Source organism: Pipistrellus kuhlii, unplaced genomic scaffold (genome assembly GCF_014108245.1).
Source record: "Pipistrellus kuhlii isolate mPipKuh1 unplaced genomic scaffold, mPipKuh1.p scaffold_m20_p_3, whole genome shotgun sequence".
In the NCBI taxonomy this organism is placed as follows: domain Eukaryota; kingdom Metazoa; phylum Chordata; class Mammalia; order Chiroptera; family Vespertilionidae; genus Pipistrellus; species Pipistrellus kuhlii.
Genome location: NW_023425529.1, coordinates 43,132,888 through 43,159,890, shown reverse-complemented (window position 1 = coordinate 43,159,890; position 27,003 = coordinate 43,132,888). Strand labels below are relative to the sequence as shown.

General features: G+C 38.3%; 1 protein-coding gene across 11 annotated transcripts in view; it reads right to left on the bottom strand.

Moving 5' to 3' along the window:
* DIP2B (disco interacting protein 2 homolog B) overlaps positions 1–27,003 on the bottom strand; it is a 226,795-nt gene that overhangs the window by 40,832 nt on the left and 158,960 nt on the right. For 10 of the 11 annotated variants that reach the window (XR_004991050.2, XR_004991051.2, XR_004991052.2 and 7 more), the window contains 15 exons: positions 26,004–26,159; positions 25,484–25,606; positions 21,007–21,204; positions 17,664–17,755; positions 15,440–15,550; positions 13,879–14,002; positions 13,175–13,284; positions 12,260–12,362; positions 11,475–11,539; positions 8,783–8,876; positions 8,201–8,320; positions 6,030–6,144; positions 5,376–5,515; positions 4,563–4,699; positions 1,680–1,760 (listed from right to left, as the gene is read on the bottom strand). Coding sequence is in view for 7 of the 11 variants with exons in the window: in XM_036456024.2 (XP_036311917.1) it covers positions 1,680–1,760; positions 4,563–4,699; positions 5,376–5,515; positions 6,030–6,144; positions 8,201–8,320; positions 8,783–8,876; positions 11,475–11,539; positions 12,260–12,362; positions 13,175–13,284; positions 13,879–14,002; positions 15,440–15,550; positions 17,664–17,755; positions 21,007–21,204; positions 25,484–25,606; positions 26,004–26,159 (1,769 nt within the window). In the remaining 4 variants the exon portion in view is untranslated. The remainder of the gene's footprint in view (positions 1–1,679; positions 1,761–4,562; positions 4,700–5,375; positions 5,516–6,029; positions 6,145–8,200; positions 8,321–8,782; positions 8,877–11,474; positions 11,540–12,259; positions 12,363–13,174; positions 13,285–13,878; positions 14,003–15,439; positions 15,551–17,663; positions 17,756–21,006; positions 21,205–25,483; positions 25,607–26,003; positions 26,160–27,003) is intronic. The other variant, XM_036456022.2, reaches the window with a different exon arrangement.

Below are 27,003 nucleotides of genomic sequence, written 5' to 3'. Positions count from 1 at the left end.
GAATGGCATACAAGCATAGTTTATTTTTCCAGCTGTGATTATGTATTAATTTATTTTCCGTAACTATTCATGGGATGGATGCAGAGGAGAAAAATGTTGTCAATTAATACTGGAATTAGGAAGAGATAAAAATAGTTTTGATGTTAGAATGACTATTTCTAGCTTTTTCCATCTGACAAGATCACAAACAGGCTAATACAGTCAAAGGACGACTGTAGGAGTCTTTCCTCTCCGGTAAGATAACAGAGCTGCAGGAAAGTATGCTGCCAAAGCCCTAAAAGCACCATTGCATAAATAATTTTACTTATTATTTATTATCAATAATTACCCCAGATCCACTTGCAATAAATTAACTTTTTCCATTCACTGCAGAATTCATAAATTCCTTGTACCATCTTTATATATTCACTCTCTAGCGTCATCTCCATGTGAACGTCACTTACTGGCTGAGTGGGCACAATGCAGTGCCATACACTGACCGGGCTATGTAAGTATGACATAACCTCCAGTATCAAGCTACTGGTCCGTCTCAGAAAACAGAAGACAACCATTTGCTACGGTGGAAATAAAGAAAAGGAGACAGGCACTGGTCTCCCACATCCGTGTCTTCATTTCTTTCACACGAACAGAATTTTTAGCTGGGCATGGCTGACCAAAACAAGGATGGCACTTCATCCTCTCTTGCAGTGAGGTGGGCCACCTTACTAGTTCAGAACAATGGGATATAAGTGGAAGTGTTGCTCAGCAGCTTCAGGGAGTCTTCCTTACAAGAGAACAGGACTGCACCCTGCCCTCTGTCCTGTTTCCTGGAATGCAGATGTGATGGCTGGAGCTCCATCTTGGATGTCAACCGTGGAGTGATAAGCTACTATTACAAGGAGCTAGGTCCTTAAGAGCTACGTGGTGCTGAGAGAGGAAGTCAAAACAATAGATGCAGACTTCTCTTTCTAGAGAACGAATCTCTTAGAGGTATTCTCTTGCTCCCACCATTCTCCATGAACACTGGGAAAGAACTATAATAAAATTATATCTCTTCTTATGTAACTTAAACCTTCAAGAAGAGAAGTGAGAGTAATGAGGTAATTAGAGACCGATGGAGGTATATGGGCCTAACTGTAATAATGAATAACTATTACTTATAAAGCAAAATCGAAACTCTCATTCTGTCATGCAAAGCCTTCCTTGCGGGCTCATGAAACTAGCTATAAGCTCTTTGAAAACAAGGTTTGTGTCCTAATTGTCTCTATAAACCCAGTGACTATAAATACCATTTGCTGGAAAACAAATTGCTTTCATTCAAAGAATTTACTATTATACAAATTGTATTGCTGATAATCTGTATGAAAATGCTTTGTGCGCTATTATTGTTTCCCTTTGCTATTAAAGGAAACAGCACACTTATAACTTATTGACACATATTAATCAAATCAAAAAAGGGTAGCAAGAGTAAGTAAAAAGAGTTTTGAAAATAAAAAAAATGTCTCAATTTGGAGGAGTCAATGACCTTGGGTAACAGAAACAATGAACTTTGATGCATTTATTACATTCTTATAGGAAATGCTTTAAATGTAAGTTAAGCAACCCTATAACACTCTTAATCAGAATTTGTTCTGTTCTATGGATCAAAGTCCAAATATTTGAATAAGATGCATCAAAACAAACATGAAAACATCACTTACGGGCCCTACAAACCCCAGCAATCCTGACCGGATAAATGGCACATCCCCAACAGGAGAGCCTGCAGAATTCACTGGAATTACCTAAAACACAGAAAAAAAGAAAGTGACAATCTGAGACTTTAATTTAAAAATGTATTTAAGAACCTCTCATGCATGTGGGATCTCTGACTTTCATGTATGAAGGGTTCTCATACTTGTGCATATATAAGTTTGGTATTTTCTCTTGCAAAAAACAGATATTTGTTTTAATTGATTTGTGAGAGAAAGAGGGGAAGAGAAAGAAGGAGGGAGGGAAGGAGGAAAACAGAGAGAGGGGAGGGAAGGGCACAGATAGACATCGATTTGTTGTTCCACTTACTTATGCATTCATTGGTTGCTTCTTGTATGTACTCTGACCGGGGATTGAACCTGCAACCCTGGCATACAGGGAAAATATACTAACAGAACTACTTGAGCTACCCAGCTGTTTTGGTTTTTCAAGTCTTTAAGTATTGTTGTTGTTTTATATATATATATTTCTTTAATTGATTTTTTACAAAGGAAGAGAGAGGGACAGAGAGCTAGAAACATCGATGAGAGAGATACACCAATCAGCTGCCCCCTTACTGGGTATGGGCCCACAACCAAGGTGGTTTTTTTAAGTTACATACAACAAGTAACACATATTAAAATTATGTAAATAGTGAATACAGGAATTCTACCCCCCTTAAGAGATAACAAACATTTACAAATTGTTGTTTATCTCTCTGTATTTTTTTGTAGTTAGGATTAAAATATATATATATATATATATATATATATATATATATATATATATATATTATATATTTTTTTTGTTATTTTACAGAGAGGAGGAAGGGAGAGAGATAGAGAGCTAGAAACGTCAATGAGAGAGAAACATCTACCAGCTGCCTCCTGCACACCCCCTACTGGGGATGTGCCTGCAACCAATGTACATGCCCTTGACCAGAATCGAACCTGGGACCCTACAGTCCGCAGACCGACGCTCTGCCACTGAGCCAAACCGGTTTCGGCTTTTAGTTAGGATTTTTATTCTACTTCACTATCATTAAATTTATATTGCAGATTTCAAAATTTCTTCATTACTATGGACCTAGAAGTTTAGTATTATATCTAAGAATTTTGATCAGGCAGTTGTCCTTGTAGGAAAGGCAATATAACCAAATATTACCAGTAACTCCTAACACTGCTTGAGGATCTTGTTTATATAAGACAAATGCAACAGAAAAATTCAGGTATTGAAAAATATATGTAGCCCTGGCCAGTGTTCTCAGTGGTTAGAACATTGGCCCATGCATCAAAGGGTCATGGGTTCAATTTCCCACCAAGGCATACCTGAGTTGCAAGTCCAATCTCCAGCCATGTTCCCCAGGTATGTTCAGGAGGTAACCAATTGATGTGTCTCTCTCACATCAATGTCTTGCTCTCTCTTTTTCCCCTCCCTCCCTCTATCCTTCCTTCCGTTCTCTCTAAAAATCATGGGGGGAAAATATCCTCAGGTGAGGACTAACAACAAAAAAAGAAATATATATAGTCCAAGCACTTTTAAAATAAAAGGAATAAGGTAAGATTTAAATTAGTGACGTATATATACTCAGCAGAGGTAATTAGTCACCTAAAGAGTTTATGAATGTCTACTCCGATCAAGGTGACTTGGTCTTAACTTTTGACGGCTGGGCAAGAATATAGCAGTAACAATGACGGCGTTGGTAATAACTGACAGACATTTAATGATTTATATTATACCATTTTAGGCCGTGTAAATACAAATGATGGTGAGCTCAGGAATTCTAAACTTTTTCCAATACCACACCAGTTACATAGATACCACTTTCCCACCAGTTACATCTATCACTGTCTATATTAATTATATGCACTGATTTTCAAATGGGATGGTAGATAGATGTGCCCTGCCATATTGAGAACCAGTAGTCTAAATTATAAGAAAAAGGAAGCTTGAAGAACTGAAATTGTTTTTTTTTTTTTAAATATATAAGATCTGTTTAGTATGAAAGGGGTGTGGCCCATAAACCGGAGTTCTCTGTTCTCTAAAAGGTACCTGGAGATAGATTAATCCCAATGTTAAGATATAGACAATTAACTATGCCTGTTCTGATTTCTAGGCTCACCAGGCACATTTTCATTACAATTTGATTTCACATGCAGAACTGCCTGCAGGAAAGCAATGTGGTAGTTACACTGGCATATGAGCTATCTGAGGAGCTCTGGTTGTTGCTCTGATGTACCCAAAACCTCTAGAATGGTGCCAGGCACACAGAAGGTGCTCGATAAATACTTGTCTCACGGAAAGTTTGAACGACAGGAGCAATCTGCCCTGTGACAGAACAGGCCTTCATTTTTCTTAGCGACCTGGCATTCTGGTTTACATCTGTCTTCAGGAGCTCAGTTCACTTGAGACTACACTTCAGAGATGGATTCTCACTATATACTGTTAAAATTAAACATTTGGGCTTATAAAGTTCAAACTATGGCATATTCACCAAAGGAATTTTTGTAAGGCCTCTTATTTATTAACTTACTAATTTAACAGTAGCGCTTCCTGTGTGCCAGGTGCTGCGCAAAGCACCTTATAAACATTAACTCACTTAGTTCTCACAACAGTCCTATGACGTAGTTACTACAATTACTCATTTTAAATATAAAGAAATTGGGGCACAAAGAGGTTAAGCAACTCACCTAAAATCAGCTAGTGAGTGGCAGGGTTGGGATTCTAACTAGGGCAGTCCAGCTCTAGAGCATATACTTTCAACCCACTATCTTATGCTACTTCCCATGAACCGAGTCACCTGCCCTAGTGACACCCTCAAAACATTTTCCTGGCAACATTTTAATATCATGTACCTCAAAGGTATTTTTGGTCACACCAGCAAGCCCAAAGTACATCATGCCGCCTGTTCTGGAGCTGACACAGATCTCTCCGATTTCGTCCGTTCTGCAGAGCTGGGGAGGTCCATCAGGTCTCACGATGCACATCATCCCTAGTGCACAGAAAACACAGTCAGGAAGCCGAGATCCTGGAAAACCTATGCTTCATCGTTGTGAACCCAGGGAAGTCTTGTATTTAGTGAGTGACATTAAGGAAGAATAACCAAAGAAAAATGTTAAAAATAGACCTGAAACTATCGAATACATAGGTATGTTTGAAATTTCCATCTTTGAATAGCATCTACTCTGATGAGAGACAAATACTTTTTTTAAATTCAGCAAAACAGCAGCAGCAACAAAACATGTAACAGATGCAGACTGAAGTTTTTAAAGAAGGTGACATTAAAAATGACTGCAAAGTACAAAGAAACAGGTAAATTAAACACAACACACACCCACCCCCACCCCCGCAGATCAAACTCAAACACTCATGGAAGAGTGTGTTCTTCCTGCCAGTCCCAATGGCTTGGCAATTATGGTGAAAACCAACTTGAATATCATTCAAACTTTGCTTTCCATGTGAACAAATGTAATCAGCACCCACAATTAAATCACAGGACACTGCTGGAAGGTAAGTATAATCGGAATTACTTAACTGTTAGAAAGGCTTTGAGAAACTAAGTGACTAAATTTTGAGTTCCTGGTTTTGGATCCTATATTTCATCAGCTTCTGCTATCTCTAATGAAAAATCTTTGTGAAAAAAGCAAACGATACTCCTGAGAACTCACCACCAGGCATGACATGCCCCACATCCTGGACTGTTAGTGCTGAATTTTTATCTTCAGTATTGACCCGTATTACCCCATAGCTCAATCCATTCATTGAGAGAATGGCTCTTCCCGGCAAAGGGGCCCCTGGAACTCCAGGCCTGAAAACAAAATAAACTCATCAAATTTGGCAAATGAAATAATGGAGAAAAATATGAGTATGTAGGAAAGCAAATTTCCTCTAGCTAACACACACACACTCTCTTTTAACAAGCATGGTCAATTTTCATTCAAGTAGAAAAAGTACATTTAATCAGATGTTAAGACTATACTGGTCTTGGGTATACCATAAATGTACTTTGCACACTTAAGCCACAATCAAGAATAGCCTATTTCTAGGCTAAGCTACTAACTGAGGATTCTGAAGAGCAAAACAACCCAGAAAAAGATCTAATTCAAAAAAATGAGATGAGAATAAATTTTCAGTTTACCAGTTATATTTAGTGCAAGAATAGAAAGAATAAATGACATGCTTCAGACTGCTTTACAAAGTCATTTTCACTCTTAGACTTATGAAGCAGAAAATCAGACAATGCCCTTGTCACTGCCTGGTAATTCCGGACATCTGATCAAAGCAGTGATGTACAGTAAGAGCAGCGGTGTCCTGGACCATACCTGCGGATTGCGACAGTCATGGCTTCAGCAGAAGTAGCGCACGGACAGATGGCCTCAGGTTTCAGGCCGTGACTCTGGAACAGACTCAGGAAGGCATCGCAGGACGACACAGACCCTAAAGGAGATGGAACAGATCAACTGGAAAGCTGACACTGTGGTTTTTACTACTGTAGAAAACTGGTAAAGAGTGGAAAGCCAATATGTTTTTTTCTCATGAGAACTCTTACTGTACACCATTAATTCCATCCAAACATTTTACTGTGCCTGGGAAATGGCTGATACATATCAAGGACAAATGAATGTTTATCCAGACCATAAAAGATCACTGACATGATTTAAAGCTATAGCTTGTAATAAAGCTGCTCCCAATTAATAGCAGAAATGCAGAGGGCACTGTGGTCAGTCTGGAACTGAGCAACGCATCCTGAATAACTATGTTAGCCCGTGCAGAACTAACACTCTGGCTTAGTTCCACCCTCTTCTACGTGATGTTCTCTGACTTATTTCTTATTAAGGTCAATCCCATGTCTGTTTTATTATACAGGATGATTAATGTGACTATTGACAAAAATCCAGTATGACAAAGAACATAGTATCTAACATTTTACCTGGTTCTACTGTATGGGAGCTCAGGATGTTGTGTTTGTGGGAAAAGCAGGTAACATTGGGGATCTCTAAAAGCTTTTGCAAACTTGATTTGCAGCTAGGGGGAATTTACATAGAGTTTAGTCACTTGGTTACATCAGTTATTTTCTTATCATTCCTTTTAGTTACATGATAGAAAAAGGATATAAATAAGTGAGCAAGAGGGAGTGAATTTAAAAGCATATGGAACCGCCTAGTTAGTGTAGCTCAGTGGTGGAGCATCAACCCATGAACTAGGGGGTCACAGTTTGATTCCTGGTCAGGGTATATGCCCGGGGTTACAGGCTCGATCCTTAGTAGGGGGTGTGCAGGAGATAGATGATCAATGATTCTCTCTCATCTTTAATGTTTCTCTCTCCCTCTCCTTTCTTCTCTGAAATTAATAAAACACATATTTTAAAAAATATATTTTTACCCATCCATCAAATGAACAGATAAAATGTGGTATATACAATGGAATTATTATATGGCAATAAAAAGAAGTAGAGTATGAACACATACTACAATGTGGATGAACCTTGAAAACACTATGGTTAAGTGGAAAAAGCCTGTCCCAAAGGGCAATATAGTATAATTGCCTTTATAAGAAATGTCCAGAATAGGTAACTCTATGGGGACAGAAGTAGAAGTGGCTGAGCAGTAGGGGACAGTGGAGGAGAAATGAAGAGTGAGTACTAATGGGTATGAGGTATCTTTTGGGGGTGATGATGGTCTAAACTAGGGGTGTCGAACTCAATCAGAGAAGGGGCCAAAATCTAAAATCCAGCCTAAATCGCGGGCCGAATGGTTTACTGAACAGTCATAAACTGTCATTGTGATGGAAACGCAGCGGAGTGCAGTGATGACAGCGTGGTGCGGGCCACATTGCAAGGCCTGGCGGGATGGATTTGGCCCGCGGGCCTTGTGTTTGACACATGTGGTCTAAACTTAGATCATGGTGATGGCTGCACACTCTGTGAATACACTGAAACTATTAAACTGCACACTTTAAATGGGTGACTTTTTAAAAATATATATATTTTATTGATTTTTTACAGAGAGAAAGAGAGAGGGATAGAGAGTTAGAAACATCGATGACAGAGAATCATTGATCAGCTGCCTCTTGCACACCCCCTACTGGGGATGAGCCGACAACCAAGGTACATGCCCTTGACTCGAATCGAACCTGGGACCTTTCAGTCCACAGGCTGACACTCTATCCACTGAGCAAAACCGGTTTTGGCTAAATGGGTGACTTTTATGGCATATGAATTATATCAAATTTTATCAAATGTTAAGGAATGAATAGTACCCGACCTACACTCTAGAATAGGGGTGTCGAACTCAATCAGAGAAGGGGCCAAAATCTAAAATCCAGCCTAAATCGCGGGCCGAATGGTTTACTGAACAGTCATAAACTGTCATTGTGATGGAAACGCAGCGGAGTGCAGTGATGACAGCGCGGTGCGGGCCACATTGCAAGGCCTGGCGGGACGGATTTGGCCCGCGGGCCTTGTGTTTGACACATGTGCTCTAGAAGTACTCACAGGGATTTGCTCCATCGGTCACAATTAACATCCGGAGGGAACTCAAGCTCACATCTCGTTGGTCCCGATGTGCCATCATAGCCCAGTGCAAGTCTCGACATTTTACTAAAGCTACCTTGGCTAAAATTCAAAAGAGATAGTTAACATACACATACTTGCTAAATTAGATATTTAATATATTATCATAAAAACTTTTAGTTATTTTAGGGATCATGATTTTCACTTAGAGAAAATAAAAAAGGTTTCAAAGAAAGTATGCCCGGTGCTCTGAGGCAGCAGTGATTAACTGTTTGCTCACTGTGACCTGTAGGCAGGCCACTTATCTTTGCCAAGGAAACTCTGAACACCAGAGTACTCAACACATCTGATTCAGGGCTCAAATTCATGCAAATTCATCTCAATTCTTAAGAAAGGACATCATAAGAGACGAAAATGACAACACACTTAGCTTAGTAATTGAACTCTAACATTTGTCAAGCCACCAAGGCATAGAACTATGTCTCTAGAAGGGTGACTTGAAAATCCCTGAAATCTTAGTTCAAACAGTCACATAATTAAAGCTTAGCTGTTGTGCGTAGCTACCTTTGTGGGCATGTACTCTCTGGACCCACGAGAGAGGGCAAGTCTTCATAACAGAGTAGGGTACACTAATTGTATGCATCTTATTCATTACATTCTGAAAAGCAAAGAAAGATAAAAAGTAATCAATACGAAATACACACATAGTATTTTAAAACTGAACTGATATTTTGTTAACAATTTTAATCACATGTAATATATACTCAAATACACACTCTTTGAAAAAAAATATGAAATATTAATTTTAAGGTTGAAGGCTAATTTGCTATCTATTGTACCTTAACCCTGGTCCCTCACCTCCTCAGAGATAATCATTATTATGAATCTGAATGTATACTTCCAATTCTTTTTCTATGTATTTACATATATAGTTGTCCCCATGGAAACAAAGTATTGTTAACATAAAAGGCATCATACTATACATATATCTACAATGTACTTTTTTTCATTTAAGTTGTTTCATAGCTAAATCTATGCACATCAGTTTGAGATCTACACAATTCTTTTCCAAATGCTGCATAGTATTCCACAGTATGATTACACCACAATTTATTTAGGCATTTCCCTATTATTAACAATTGTTTTGCTGTTACAAACAATGTTCCAAGGAACATATTTACACTTTCCTGAGTATACGTACAAGTGTTTCTCTAGGTGCTGTTGTTACCCATCCATCAAATGATGAACAGATAAAATGTGGTATATCTATACAATGGAATTATTATATGGCAATATAATACCGTATTTTCCGGCGTATAAGACGACCCCCTTAATTTTACAGTTAAAACATAGGTTTAGGCCTATATTCGCTGTGTAAGACTACCCCCCACTTCCGAGGCAACACCAGTTATTTTTTTAATAGACCGCCTCTCTGACTATGGCCAATCTGAAAAGGCTTTTTACTAGAACACAGTGTAGCTTCAGGTACAGAACATGTACACTGTGTTCTAGTAAAAAGTCTGCTCAGATTGGCCAGAGTCAGAGAGGCGGTCTATTAAAAAAATAACTGGTGTTGCCTCGGAAGTGGGGGGTAGTCTTACACAGCGAATATAGGCCTAAACCTATGTTTTAACTGTAAAATTAAGGGGGTCGTCTTATACGCCGGAAAATACGGTATGTGAAAGAAACCTGTGGTACTGTTGGGTCACAGGATATCTGTTTCTAAAACTTAACAGATGCTGCCAACTGCCCTCCGACCCACTAAGTGCTTTCATCATGCTGGCGCTTGCCACGTACCACAAAGGGCTGGGTCACAAAACAATCTATCATAGTTTCCCTGTTACTTAGAGAGGGCCCTGCCCACACCTGTTAGGTGTTTGAGTAGATAAAGCTGAGTGAGCTGAGAGTGTTATGCAATTTGGTTTCCTGTCACCCAAACAAATGAATATACCCAGGACCTCCTGTCCCCAGAAGACCCAGCCCAGCAGAATAACTAAGACTTGGTATTTAGGCTGGCCATGTTTCTCACCACACATTGTTAACTTTTTTCCCTCCCTCCCCAAAGTTTCTAGGGTATGGTGACAAACTTTTGGATTTCAGAGAAAGAATGGTGTTTATAACTAATTTTTCACACTTTGTCCCTCTAACTCCTCACAAGGGTTTCTTAACCTCTCATAAAAAGCAAAATTGCACCCTGGCCGGGTAGCTCAGTTGGTTAGAGCATTGTTCCAAGACACCAAGTTTGTGGATCTGATTTCTTGTCAGAGCACAAAGAAGAAGCGACCAATAAATGCATAAGTTAGTGGAACAACAAACTGATGTTTCTCTCTCAAATCAATAAATTAAAAACAATAGAAAAAACAACAACAACAAAAAAACCGAAAGGGAAGGGCTTTCGAAAAGAGCTAGGAAGTATGTACACTCAAAGAATAGGCTATAATTTGAGGGGTCCTGAGTGAAAAGGGATCCCCTCCTCTCCCCCCCAGCTTCATTTCTCCTCTCTCAGACTCCTGCACAGCAGGTAAGGAAGTTGAACAAGATACTCTGAGTTCCTTTTCAACTCTAGGATCTTTTCTCTCCTTTCCTAATCACCATACTACACCTGGTAGCTTTTCCCATTTGAAACATCCCCCCTCTCTACCTCCTCCACAAAAATATCTCTATGTGGCTAAATCTTAGCCATTTTTCAAAGCCCGTCTCAACTGTTACCTCTTCCATAAATACGGCCTCTGTGCCAGAGCTGGGAGGAATTCACCTTCCCCAGCTCCCACAGCACATTACCTGTTCCTCTCTATGGAAAGCAGCCCACTCTATTCTTTAATTGTAGCATGCAGTCATTCAGTACATTTTGTCCAACTGGAAAGTTAGTTATTACCAACAGTTGCCAAGTTCTAAATATACTTACATAATCTCAAACATACTTTTAAAATCATAAATACAGTCATTTTTAGAATCTTTTAGGCTTTGAGCCATCATAGCAGATGTCTTAAAAATTATAGATCCTAAATTCTCCCATTAACTATTATGTGCGGAGTATGCCCAACCACACAATGAAGAAAAAACAGATAGAAGTATATTCTCCTTTTAAAAACAATAACCTGTTGTATTGTAAAATAAAACCCCTCTGGAAAATATTATTGATCTTTTGGGGACTAAAATTTCAAACAAGCACTTGAGAGAGTCTCTGGTTACACAGCATGCATACTGATCCGAATCATAAGATTAACACTAAAGGCCTTAATTCTGAGTAGCTTACCGCAAACATGCCATGCCACAGCCCAGCATCCTTCTTAAAGTCTAAAACATTTACTACTGTTTCTCCTGAAATACAAAAAATGGGGTGGGGGAGTTAGTGGTAAGTAGCAAAATCATGTTACTTGCCTCTATTGAACAGCTGGTTTGGCACTTCTACAGAGATCACTAAAAGCTCTCAGAGTCTTTTGATTACATGGTCATGGAAGAGACCATGAGTTCCAAACTCCATATGACTTAGATACTATCTTCTGAGAGGTAATCCTCTTTTCCTAATTATTTAAGGAACTTTGAAAGTTTCACAAACATGTAAAAATTAGAATTCCCAGAGAGAGAAAATGTTGGTACATATATATCTATATATTATACCTATATACACACACACACATACACTCCTAAGTAGGCTACAGGATACACTTTTGTGTTCTCATTTGTGCTTTTTGGTAGCTGGATTTCTTTGATTCTAAATGTACTGCTGATAGCAGCTTGGGAAGATGGAGATATCTGCCATTCTGCAGCTAATAATGAACAGGTGGTTTTAATTAGTTTTCTATTTCTGTGTTCTAGAAATCATAGTTCACATATTTGGTTTGCCCAGAATTTTAGTTCCTTTAAATTGCAGCATATTTGTGAAAAAGAAGAAAGCCAAAGCAAGCCAAGAATGTGTCTTAAAACATTTCCCTCTGAACTTGGTCATTAGCTGGAATCCAATCACTGGGCACCCTGCTCCTAGTCACACCACATGGATCTGAAGCTCACAATGGGGGCAGTCATGGGACGAAGTCTGACCTTCAGAATAATTGCAGGCCTGGGACAGGGCTTGGCAGTGAGACAGCATCGCCAGGCGGGACACCGTCACTCCCATTACACTCCCTTCTTTGCTTGTTTTATACTAGAAAACAAAACACAAAGAAACAAAACATGAGAAACACAGTAAAATGTTATTTCAAATGACAGGACTAGAATCCTAAAACAAAAGGATAAAGCCATGACAATGGGCTGAATTCAACATGCTTCATATGAACATTTGAGGCTGTGCCCTTGGGCCTCAAACCCTAATCACACCAAGATAGGGCTGGGAATGGCAACGCTGAAGAAAAGTATGTGTGAAAATCCTTAAAAGTTTAATTAGTCACAAGTGTGAAGAGGCTGTTAAAGGCGCTAAACAAACAAGGGACTTGACTGCATTAACAGAAGCACAGTGTCAAGTTCAGGGCAAGAGCAGTCCTGCAGAGCTAAGGGTGCACCAGACGGGACCCTGGCAGAGCTCTGTTTGGGAGGGGGAGACCTAGAAATGGCCTATTCACTCCTACAAATCAGTTAACTATAATTGTGCTTTTACCTCAATGCTCCAGCTATTTCTCCAGTCTCTTGCACTCAAGTCCCCTCTCTGCCAACAACAGAAAAATATCTCTGCCTGTTTCTTTGCCAGGAAACGATTTCTTAGAACTCTGTACTTCTCCAAGACTTTTGTAACTTTCTTACATGGCAAGGATCAATTTCTTCGCTGTCATTCTCTTGAATGTGTATTTCCGTTAAAAATAATTAGAATAGAAAGCCACTATCAGACATTAACAAGCCAAAAGATGGGAATCTAACAAAGTAGGAGGATCTCCTAATTTTAAAACTGCAAAAAAGTGTTTGTAAGACAGCATGTGAAGCAACAGGAAAAGCCAGCATGTTTGTTCCAATCCCAGGACTTACCTCGATGTACGCTGGCTCGCTGCCGGCAGGTGAGATGTGGGGCTGCCAGTCCTTAGGAGGCTTTGAAAGGTACTTGGAATCTGTTACAACCCATTTGAGCCGGGGCCAACCTAAATCAAACCCAAATAAAAACTGAATTGCCTAAGCCATAAGGGAAGGAATTCACATCGAACTGGTCGTTTTAAACATCAAGAGACCAAATCAAGGTCATTTCATAGTCAGTAAGATACGTTTGTTAGTTTTTAGTGACACGTCAGTACACATTTATACCTTCTTTCAAAAGTACAATGTTCCACATGCTCATTCCAGGCCTTGACATTACCTCAACAACTGGGAGGTCCATTTGGCAGTGGAAGTCCACTGGGGTTAGTGGTCTATCCTCTGTCTCTACAGGTAGCATTTAGCTTTAATGAACAGAATGGTAGCTTTTCCAACCATCAGCATAAAGGTTAAGGGTGTGGGCTGTGGAATCAGATTTGGGTTCAAATCGCTGCTCTGCCATTTATTAGCTGTGACTTTGGGCAAGTTACTTAACCTCTCTGTGTCTCAGTTTCCTCACCTGTAAAATGGGGATAATAATGGTACCTACTTCATAAGGTTGTGAGAACAAGGAAACATATTTTAAGTATGTAGCTATTATTAAATTAAAACACTAATTAAAGCACTCGGCTTTAACTAATAATTCAGATACAAATATTACTAACCTTTAAACTGTACGATCTCTCCATTCTGTGTTTTTGGCAGCCCCTTTAGACAGACTTCACTGGTAAGAGCTAAAGCGATACCACAGCTTCCTAGCAAGAAGCCAATCTGCTGCCCTCCAGCATCCTGCGGAGAAGACAGTGAGCACAGTGAGAAGAGTGAACGTGAGCATGCTCATACCCAAAACCTAACACTCAGTAATGCTCTGGCACTTGTGTGATAACATTCATGGAGCCTCACTGATATCTGGCAACTCAAAAATCTAGTGACAATATGTTCTTCCAAATAGTTTGAAACATATAATGATTTCCTGAAGGCAAATAAAATATTTTATGAATCTGACATTGCTAATGAATTCTACAAGCCAAATGTGACCATTTTATTCAAAGGTCAACAATAATCCTCTTTTAGATTAAATTCAAGCAATTAAATAAATGTTAACACGGTTAAATTGTCTTGACCTACCCACACTCCCAAATCCAAAAGCAAAGCAAGTCAGGTTAGAACAAAATAAATAATGTAAATCAACATCCAACATCCAAATTTACAATGAAAGTGAACGAATAGCTATACCAAAATCCATATATTTGTTGTTATATTTTAAAAGAGATATAGTCTAAAGATTTTCATTAAAATGTCATCATTACGAAATCCCACAAACACTGTCAACTTAGTATAAGAATAATCCTATGACTTTCTGAACAACTTAAATATACTATATCCCATCAACCAGAGTTTTAGAGATGTTACCAATTTGTTCTTTATTCCTTTAAGAAAATTATCTTTTCCTTGTAAATCCACACTCTCCAGCATATTTGTCTTGAAAAACAACTCTCAATAATAAACAACACGAGAAAATTAAGGTTAGGTTAAACAGCTCGTGGAAAAATCATTTGGTTAAACTTTGAAATTGGCCACATATACTTCATTTTAGTAGGGCTGATTTGTTATTAATGTACCACCCTTCAACTTCATGGAAATCCTAGGTCACATGAGGCAATTGGACCAAATCCCTTTACAAAAGGTCTTGCCTATTGTAAATGTGGACAAATGTAGATTATAGTCTCTGAAGCAAGGGTGGTAATTGTTGAAAAGTCAAGTATGTCTCCATGATTTTTAAGTGATATACAATACTATATAATACCATAAATATTCTATCTTAGGTAAAAACATGTTATTTGCATAAAAGTTATAAATATTTAAAAAAATATTTTATTGTTTTTTTTACAGAAAGGAAGGGAGAGAGAGTGTTAGAAACATCAGTCAGGTGCCTCCTGCACACTCCCCATTGGGGATGTGCCCGCAACCAAGGTACATGCTCTTGACCGATCGAACCTGGGACCTTTCAGTCCACAGTCTGTCGCTCTATCAACTGAGCCAAGCCAGTCAGGGTGAAAGTTATAAATATTAATAATTTTTATGAAACTTTCATGTTTTTAAAAAGTGAAACTTAGTACTTAAGAAAGCAGATGTTTCTAATGTCATGATCAAGTCAATGGATCCAAGAACCCAACAACTGCCATGTCACACAGGCTACATTCTTTTTAAATTTAGCAATGTTACCTTTCTGGTAAGAGGTACCTCTATAGGCACTGGAATCACTTCAGCCAGGAGACATCCATAAAAAGCCACCATAAACATGACTGGATCATTGTTGGGGTAAACCAGGGCTACCTAAAATGCATAATGACATTGAATAACAGAGGAATAAAAACAGACTAAGGCTTTTAAGTCACTCTATAAGATATACATTTAAATATAAAATATCTTTCATGAACACAATAAATAAAACTAAGTTATTGAGAAGAATGCCCAAATCTAAAAAGACCTCTGTCATTCCTATGATTATACTAGACACATTTTGGGAACTATATTGCAATTCATCATCATCCTAAGGTTTTTCACTTAATTCTATTGGTGATTTAGCAATAAACAACTCATCTTAAGTAGTAAGTTAATTACTTGTGAAAACTAAGCCAATTTACTTTAGTGCAAAGCTAAAGCAATAAAATAAGTGTATCGATTTAGAGACCAGCATATTAAAGAATAAGTCTTACATCTCTCACAGAGAGCTATAAGCATTGAAGCTCTTACTCTTTGACAAATTCATTGCATTAATTCAAGTATTCTAACATGAAAGGCATTTGGTAATAGGTATAAGCAATACTGACAGAAACCATTATGGATATAAAGTTCATTCATTTACAAAAGATGAGTTCAAACCTGTGATCTCACCTCTAATACATCACAGGGATAACCAATGCTTCCTACTACTCAAGGAATGAAAAAACACAGAAGTCACTATCATTTTGAAGTTTTGTTACTTGGCTCAGATATTTATACATTAACATTTGAAACTTAATTATGTCACTTGACTCTTGTTTTTCCTTCTTTTGCTTTCAAATGATCTAAACTCACTTTCAAGGTAAGTTCAATTCTTTTTTTAAATTAAAAATTTTTTAATAAATTTCAATTCAAACCTTCAAGAGTTCTAAAAAAACACACAAACTACACAAGACATTTAAGTAACCCATTTTCTTCCTGCACTCAAATGCCTCTGCTGTCAGGAAACACAGAAGCACCTTCTGAGGGTTCAGTGGGGACTAGGAAACACTCATATGCCACAATCGTAAGTAGAAGTCATCCTTTAGATGTTCTTTGCCACAATACAAAAATGTTTTTAAAAGGCTAGTTTAGGAGATTCTATAATCATGGGTCTCCTAAAAGCAAGTCTGTTGCATAGCTGGTGTTTCATGCTACAAATTCCAACTGAAAAGTAATGTTTGATTTAAGAAGTAATCATATTTTCAAACTTATTAATAGAAAAAAAACCTTCAGCCGAGACCGGTTTGGCTCAATGGATAGAGCGTCGGCTTGGGGACTGACGGGACCCGGGTTCGATTCCGGCATATCCCCAGTAGGGGGTGTGCAGGAGGCAACTGATCAATGACTCTCTCTCATCGATGTTTCTAACTCTCTCTCTCCCTTCCTCTCTGTACAAAATCAATAAAATATATTTAAAAAAAAAGAAAAAAAAAGAAAAAAACCTTCAAAAATTAAAGAAGATTCATGTCACCTCCAATTAGAGAAGAAATTAAACAATGCCTATTTGCTTCTTCAATGAGTCTCCTTCCTTTCTAAATAAAACCACAGAAAATTGTTTTTAAAAATTTATGGGACTATTTTTTATAATCCTCACCCAAGGATATGTTTTTGGTGTTTTTTATTTTATTTTATTGATTTTTAGAGAGAACGGAAAGGGGAGAGAAACAGAAACATCGACTGGTTGCCTCCCATATGTGCGCCAACCCAGGATTGAACTGCAACCTAGATCTCTACCCTGACTGGGAAAAGAACCCACAACCTTTTGGTCTTGGTGGATGGTTGATGCTCCAACTGACCCACCCGGTCAGGGCAATGGGATATTTTTAAAAGAAAAAAGAAAAAAATCAGAGTCAACTTGTTTGTTTTTTTTGTTACCTAAATATCAAGATATTTACTTCCAGAAAGACAGGTCTCCCTAGTTTTTATTCAGGAGCTCTCAGTAAGCTCCTGAAGAGTTTACTGATTATCAGCAACAGAAAGGGACATGTGAATTTCCTTCAATTGATGAATGTAAGAAATATTGCCTGGCATTGGGCCAACCTGGGTTGGCAACAAACCATTTTCATTTCCTAAGAATAAAAGTTATATAAATTATGCTGTTGTATATTAAAAATTCAGAATACATATGTTCAAAAGCAATAAAACTTCATCTCCCTAAAACCAAAAAACAAATTAAGATTACCCTGTCTGCAGGTTTTAACACAGGTTCATTTTTGGTCCCCAGTTTATTAAGCAGTGTATAGGCCAACTTTAAACTTCTGCTCCACAACTTTCCTGAAAAAGAAAACAGACATATAGAAAACCACAGGTACACACCTGCCACCACCCCTACCCCTAGCTCACCACGCCTTTCTTCCTCTCAGAGAGACATCCCCCAACTCTCAGGGTCCCCACAAGACTTGCAGCCAGGGGAGCAATAGGTGGTGGCAGCTCATCCCGGGCTAACCGCCTGAACCTCTCTCCAAGGCTCCCTTTGCTCTGACTTTCCAGTGAGCTGACAGAAGCCCCACCCTTGGTTCTCTTCTGTCAATGTGACTCTTACTTTCCAGTGAGTCCCCACGGCTCACTTTCCCATAGCATTTCTAGAAAGCCAAAGCAATCCCACCTATGCTCTCTCTAGTTGCTTCTTATACCCTAAGCACTTCCTTGTTTCACTTTTCCAGCTTTAATAAACATTATCTCAGAGAGAGAGAGAGAGAGAGAGAGAGAGAGAGAGAGAGAGAGAGAGAGAGAGAGAGAGAGAGAGAGAGAGAGAGAGAGAGAGAGAGAGAGAGAGAGAGAGAGAAAGGGAGAGAGAGAATCACAGGCCTATCTCATCAAGAGACATTCAGTCCCTAAGCACATATAAGACAATGGCCCCTTCCAAATGACACATCAGACAAGCATGGCCTCCAATAGAGAGTTCCTCCCCCACAACAAACATGTTATTTTTCACACTAGTTTATGGAAAGCCAGTCCTGCCTCCAAACAACAACAACAAAATACAGCAATGGAAGCTCATTCTGATTTAGATCATTTTTCAAGTTGTTATTTTTAAAATATGTTTGTATTGATTTCAGAGAGGGGAAGAAAGAAGGAGTGAGAAATAGAGACATAATTGATGAGAGAGAATCATCGATCAGCTGCCTCCTGCACAACCCCTACTGGAAATCCAGCCGGAAACCAGGGCCTAGTCTCTGATTAGAAATCGAACTTTGACCTCCTGGTTCATGAGTTGATGCTCAATTTTCTGAACTAATCTGAGTATCTTTTTAATATATATATATATATATATATATATATATATATATATATATATATATATTTTATTGATTTTTTACAGAGATTCTGCCTTCTTCATGCTTCCTTCCTTCAACCATTCTTAGAAATTCTTACTTATATTATGGTATAGGTAAAAGACAAATTGTATTATTTCAATAGATACGTTACTTTTATATCTAACACATTTAGGGGAGGTTTAAACATATCAGTTTCCACAATTCTTTAAATAAAACAAAAAATTTCTCTAAAATTATTCTATATTTAGGTCTATGGACAACATGCACTGCTTGTGAAGGTAAAAAGGAATCTGTCTGAATAAACTAGTACAAAATCTCACAGCCCAGGTTAAATCTACTCTTCTTGTTAATTTTTTTCACTCTTGTTATTAAAAAAAAGTTATTTTTAAATAATATATCAAAGAAAAAGAATTTACTTTAAAAAGTTATTTACAAAAGAAAAAGAAAAACTTTAGCTAGGATGTAAAACTAAAAGGAAAAGTACTGCTTCTTTGTTTATTATAGAATTTTGTGCCTATTATAAGCAAAGAGGCAGGATGAAGTAAATGACAAAGATCTAAAGAGTAATTAATTTCAATATCTGGATAAAACCATATGGTTTTTACCATACATCATTAATCCTGCCCAAATGTCTTCCTAAAATCCTCTCTTTGAACAACTCTATTCCTTTTTTAAAAAATATATATTTTATTGATTTTTTTGATAATCTGGTAATATGGTCATCTCCATTCACAGGGAATTCATACAACTTAACGAAAGGAAGATAAACAATCCAATTAAAAATAAAGGGGGGGGGAGTGCTGAGAGGATTTGGAGAAAAAGGAACCCTCATGCACTGCTGGTGGGAATGTAGACTGGTGCAGCCACTGTGAACAGTATGGAGTTTCCTCAAAAAACTGAAAATGAAACTACCATTTGATCCAGTAATCCTACTTCTAGGAATATACCCCAAGAAACTAGAAATACCAAGCAGAAAGAATATGTGCACTTCTATGTTCATAGCAGCACAATTCGCCATGGCTAAGATTTGGAAACAGCCTAAGTGCCCATCAGCAGATGAGTGGATTAAAAACTGTGGTACATCTACATAATGGAATACTATGCTGCGGTAAAAAAGAAGGAATCCTTACCATTTGCAACAGCATGGATAGAACTGGAGAGCATTATGCTAAGTGAAATAAGCCAGTCAGAGGAAGATAAATATCACATGATCTCAACTCATTTATGGAATATAATGAACAACATAAACTGATGAACAAAGAGACAGAGAAGCATCCATCAGACCTTTAAACCTCAGAGGGAAGGTAGGGAAGGGTGGGGTGAGGGGGAGAGATCAACCAAAGGACTTGTATGCATGCATATAGGCCTAACCAATGGACACAGACATTAGGGGGGTGAGGGCAGGAGTAGGGGTGTGGGGGGAGCAAAGGGGGAATAAGGACATATATGTAATACCTTAATAAAGAAATTAAAAAATATAAAATTCTCTCTTAATGTTAAAAAACATCAGTGGATACACAGTCTCTTCTTTTTTGCTCTAATATTTATTTATTTATTATTTTTTTAAACAGTGCTACCCTTCTTTTTTTAAAATGTATTTTTATTTATTTCAGAGAGGAAGGGAAAGAGAGAGAAAGATAGAAACATCAATGATGAGCCGAAGCCGGTTTGGCTCAGTGGTAGAGCGTCGGTCTGCGGACTGAGAGGTCCCGGGTTTGATTCCGGTCAGGGGCATGTACATTGGTTGCAGGCACATCCCCAGTACGGGGTGTGCAGGAGGCAGCTGGTCGACGTTTCTCTCTCATCGACATTTCTAGTTCTCTCTCTCCCTCCCTTCCTCTCTGTAAAAAAATCAATAAAATGTAAGAAAAAAAAAAAAAAAAGAAACATCAATGATGATCAATGATGAGAGAGAATCATTGATGGGCTGCGTCCTGCATGCCCCACACTGGGGATTGAGCCTGCAACCCAGGCATGTGCCCTTGACGAGAATTGAACCAGGCCAACACTCTATGCACTGAGCCAAACCAGCAGGGCTCATTTAAATATAAGCTGCTTTGCAAACGTCAGGTTAGCAAATTAAAATATTTGTTAATAGCTGTACTCAGAACTTAGGATCCTTTGAAAATAAAAGATCTACTGAAACACAATGACCAGCAACTGCGAAATACCAAGATAAAACCCCTCCCATGATAACCTGTAGAATTATTAGGAGAAAAGAAAGGAGCTGGAACCTTGCAAACTCACCGTAGGTGAGCGTGTAGACTGGCTTCCCTGTCACGTCCAGTGCGGTCAGGCAGGGGCACTTGGCTTGCGTGGTGCCCCAGCGCTGCAGGGCAGACTCCAGCGCGGGAGGCCAATTGCAGATAACTCCTAGGGGCTCTCCCTTCACAGGGGTCATTTGCCGCCCCTCAGGCTTGGGCTGGTTAGGGTCTGGCTGAGGTACTGAAACAACAGAAATGAGATCTGATATAAGTACAAACATCAACCAACACAACTTAGGTCACTAAACCCATAGATGTTTCCCTTTTCCTTTCATCTTTATCTAGTTTGAACTCACTCTGAGAAAAGAAAGAACACTGTTAGAAGTGGTAATCCATAACCTGGGCCTTAATTCGCTTTCCCACATAACTGTAAAATCATATTTTATTTTATTTTATTTCATGCAACAAGCAAATCCTGAGCCTGACAAAGCAAATCACTGAACACATAGAAAAGCATAAAGTATAAATTTCCTTTTAGTAATTTTACAATTTTTAGTAAACTTGTTTTGAAATCTTTCATTTGTGTCCAATGTCAGAGAGCCAAGTTCCATTTTTTCAGATAACATTCAATGAAAAGGGACTGAATGGTGAGTCAGGAAAACCAAATTTATATTCACTTAAAAATATATAATTTTATTGATTTTTTACAAAGAGGGAGAGAGAGAGATAGAGAGCCAGAAACATTGATGAGAGAGAAACTTGGATCAGCTGCCTCCTGCACACTCCCTACTGGGGATGTGCCCGCAACAAGGTACATGCCCTTGACTGAAATCGAACCCGGGACCTTTCAGTCCACAGGCCAATGCTCTATCAACTGAGCCAAACCGGTTTCAGTTATATTCACTTTTCACTAGTGGGACCTTAGGCAAACTGAGTTACCTGAGTCTTGTTTTTTCTCATCTGTAAAACGGGGACAGTAACAGTTATACCACAGGGTCAGTATCAGACTCAACCCAATAATGGGCAGGCATGTTCCTTCCATGGCCAATCTCTGCCTCATGGTGAACCCATAGTCATCCCTCTGAAGAAGCAGATCAACCGTGCATTTTCTGGGAAACCATCTCCCACCATTTCTTCCTCAGGGCCCCCACACCATGTGGTAGTGCTCCCTTATTAAAGCACTAGGCTCCTCAGGGCTTCTGATACTGTACACGTTTTTTCTCCACCCTAAGCTTGAGAGAAGGCATGGTTCTTACTTCTCTTATTGCCTATAGTGCCTAATACAAAATGCTCAATCAATTTTAGTTAATTTGAACTGAATTTGGGGGAGATAAAAAAGCTCTAGATTATTAACATGATCATTCCAGAAACTGGCAGTGAATAACATTTCATAATTTTTCACTTAAAGCTAAAGTCTTCAATTTTTCTACAATAAATAAGTACCGTGTTTTCCCGAAAATAAGACCTACTTACAGGTTTCCTTTTGAGTGAAATATAAGGCATTCCCCCGAAAATAAGGCCCCCCCCTAGGCTCTGTCTCAGAATGCTATTGCTAAACATGAGAGATTTGGTCCACTGATTCTGAAAGAAATGGAGTCACAAGAAATTCACCAGGAAATTCAGGAATTGGATTGTTATGATGATGTTCCAGAACATGATGACATGATTGTCATTGAATAAATGAGTAAATTCTTGATACCATAGGATTCACAGTTTGTCTGGTTTGTGTTGACAACTACCGTACTACCGTACCATATACAGGTAATAAATTTCCTTTATTTTCATTTAACAATAAATGTGTACCGTATTCTTCTTCATGGAAAAATAAGACATCCCTGAAAATAAGACCTAGTACATCTTTGGGAGCAAAAATTAATATAAGACACTGTCTTATTTTTGGGGAAACGGTATTATTCAAATAAAAAAAATCCTATATGTTCACAGTAGGAAAGATAATTTACACATGGAATAAAAATCAAGTATTTACTGAGTACCATTATGTAGATAGGATGTGATAAACAGTGAAAAAGTAAATACTGATCTATTATTCTTTGACAAACATTTATTCTTTCTAATGCTATGTGTAAGGAATACAGAGTCTATGTCCTCCAGGGGTATGTAGAGTACAATGCGGACACACATACACACACACAAACACACAACTAAGTAAACATGAGCAGTGTAGACAGAGGCATGTATAGAGAAGGCAGGCGGGAGAGGGCCACATTTAGGGGGTGGATCCTTCACCTGTAGGAGGTAATGCCTGAGCTGAGTCTTAAAGATAGATTAGGATTTAGCCAGGTGAATGGGAGGTAAGAGAAGCAGCACAGAAAGGACAAGGAACAGAATGAGCAACAGGTATTAGATGGGCAATTGGAATATGAAATAACTTATATTTTTTGACAGATTTGAGAAGCTCACTAAAATATCTTGAGTAGTTTCACTTCCCAAATCACTGTCCTTCTACTATGTATATTTCCAGACCCTAAACCATCAGATTAAGTTAAAAAAAAAAAAGAACACAATCAAGCTAAGTGAATGGTTTCGGTTTTGCAAATAGATTACACATGGCAGGCACAGTCTTCTGGTGATAAAAGTCTGTACATTGTTGCCGTCCACTAGGCCTCAATGCAGACTTCAGGACACACTCAGACTTCCAAAGACATAGGGGATCTCTTTCCAAAGGTATTCTTATTCAAATAAACAGCAGCTTGCCTATTAATAACTAGTGACAAGCTGTTGATTCTATTCTGACAATGAAAATTGTTTCAGTATGATTTCTATCAAACCTTGAACTTCATTTGCCTGGTCAATACACAGTGCTAAAATGCCTGGTGAGGTTATTGTTGGCATGAGCACCTTGAACATCAGTGCACTGAGAAAGATCCCCTTAGCTCAATGAGTTCAGTGACTCTTAAACAAAAGTTCATCTTAACCTCATGTGTCAGGTTGCTTGTTGCTTCCTGCTGCATAAAATGGGTTAAGACCAAATCTAGGCTACTCATGGCCTATTTCCAGTAACAGGTCTGAGATGATCAAAGCCTACTATAAGTCTCAGGATGTAAAAATGGAGTACAAAGCTACCAGGACTTAGTTCTTTTGACAAAAGCTTTAGTTAGGTAGATCTATTTGCCACCTAGCTTCAATAATTATCAAATGGTCACTCTTGGTTTATCTAGGCCCTCAAGGTGTTTCCCTACCAATCCTTCCTAAATATCATGATTTCATCCATAATTTTTTAAAATTACTGAATGAATAGACCACTATCACCACTTCCTCTACGAAGCTTCCCCTAACCACATGGATACAACTGATTTCTTTCCTTCTCCAACTACCTGTATTAGTTCATACATATTTAATGGCTAAACTCAGTTCTCACATGTATATATTTTCCAACAGGTCTAAATTATAAACAACATAATGGAAGAAGGAAGTTGACTGTATTTTGATTATCCTTTTCACCATCTACCATGTTATCTTTTTTTTCCACATTATCTTTTTCCTAATGTATTTTTTATTGACTTTAAAGAAAGGAAGGGAGAGGGAAAGAGAGACAAACAACAGTGATGAGAGAGAACCATTGGTTAGCTGCCTCCTGCACACCCCCTAGTGAGAATCAAGTCTGCAACCCAAGCATGTGCCCTAACTGGGAATTGAACCATCACTTCCTGGTTCATGGGTTGATGCTCAACCACTGAGCCACACCAGCTAGCCTACCATGTTATCTTAAAGAAAGCAGTCATATACTAGTATATGTGTTGACTGGCTGATTTAACAAAAAGGTCTGTTATATCAAAAGATTGGGCAAACTTTTGAGTTTGACATCAGTATTTTAGGATAATGCCAAATATAAATAATCCTATCCAATAAAGAGGAAATATGTTAATTGACCATCACACCATCACAAAATGGCGGTGCCCATGGGCAATAAGGAGCAAATATGCTAATTGACTGCCACACCCTCAAAGATGGTAACGTCCAGTCCTCTCAGTCTCCCAGCTGCCCAGGGCCTGCCTGAGGTGCAGGCAAGCCTCAGTTGGTGGCTACCCCGAGACTCAGATAACCAGGGCCAGCCAAGTCTTGCACTGCCAGCAATGGCAGCAGCAGAGGTGTAATGGGGACCTTGCCTTCCCCTGATCGCTGGGTCACCTCCTGCCCCTGAGGGTTCCCAACCTATGAGAGGGGGCAGAGCGGGCTGAGGGAATCCCCCCATCCAGTGCATGAATTTTTATGGACTGGGCTTCTAGTCTTTCAAATAATGTATCTGGCAAAATTCCAAATTTCAAAGAGCATATTTTCAAGGATAGTTCAATACTCCATAGTTCTCTCTTTCCTTTTTTCTCCTGCCCTCCTGCCCTATTTTTCATCTGAGGTCTAAAATATAAATGATCTTTAGGGGAAAAGAGCAGAAAACTATGAAGTTGTTTAACCCAAAATGATGCCTTGCTCATCCTTAAAGCCTATAGTACCTGACATGTAGTAATCGCTTAAGAAATGTTTGTTTATGGTACTATTACTACTACCTTCCACAATTTCTTCAGAGTCATCCACAAAAAATTCTTTTAAGGGAGGCCTTTTGGGTCGTTTCAGAGTGTTGAGAAGTTGTTGGATTTTTGTGGATACTCTGCTACTGACAGGAACACCTATAAGGGAAAAAAATGGTAAGTTAAAATTAATTGATTTCAGGGATATTTTAGTTCACCGATTTTCTTAGAAGCTTTTATTTCTAATGATTTTTGGCCTTTTCCCACAGTCTCATCCTATTTCAACTGGGACAAATAAATATAAATATGTCCATGACAAGTTTTGACAACAGAGAATAAATATGATGCTATTATTAATATATTGCTTAATGATGTCACTTAATCTCCCTTTTCTCTTATAGCATTCTTTTCTTTTTACATATTCAATTTTTTGTTCAAAGTATCTTTTGAAAGTACAGACTAAGTCTGAACAAGTGTCAGTGTGGCCACACTTGTTGAAAGAGCATGCTCTAGATGACTTGTGTTACTGGATTTCTACCCCATCAGAACTCCCTACCATCAGCTGTATCCATAAGGCTGGACCTGTTGGATCCTTTGTGCATGCCTTTAACTATCCCGGAGGGGGGCAGATCAATATTTGCTGGGCGTACTGAGGAAGATGATGATGATGAAGAGGTAGTTGTAGTGACATCAGGGGGAGCAGAAAAATTCTCTAAGAGGGGAGAAAACAAAATTTAAAATTATATTACATTAGCAGTAAAATAAAGAATTTTTAAATCTTTTTTTGTTTGTTTGTTTTGGTTTGCTTTTTAGCAAGGAAGAAAACTATGGGAATGAGCTCTTGTAAAACAACCATTGGAATCAAGTTCTACTAGCAAAATATAATGAGAGAGCAACAGGTTAAGCCAGAGCTTATGAGCTTTCCAAAATTACTTTAAAAAACTCGAGTAGCCTTAGTAAGATCAAATCCTCTAACAAATGTTTCTCAAAAACACTCTTTTCTATGTAGGAAGACTAGTAGAAAACCAATATTAAAAATAATCCTAAATAAAACAAAAATTACAAATGACTTCAAAATGAAACCAAGTGAGTATGATTATATAGTTACTACTATTCTAGTCTGTTAAGCATTTCTTCATGTTTATGTTGGTTTATCTGTAATATTTCTTCTTCTATTCAAGACAGAAATAGTATCTTGAGAATGGGTCAGATCATTCGAGTTTCCAGTTGAAGAAAAACAGATAGGTCTCCTTTTAATTTTTATTAATCGACCCATAGGCAACTTGGATCTATACACACAGACCAGGTTCTTCCCTTGCTCTAAGCATGGTTAGTGTTACTGTACTTTGCTTCATGTATAGATTCTTAATATAAAGGAAATGAATGACATAAATTGGAAGAGAGACATTCAACGGGGATGTGTTACAAAAAAAATAGAAGAAGAAAACATCTGGAGAAGTAAAAAAATGAAATTAGAAAATATACAATTCACAAGAATAATAAAAAGCCACTCAAAACAATAAAAAGGGGAAAAAATCATAATATGAACAATTTCT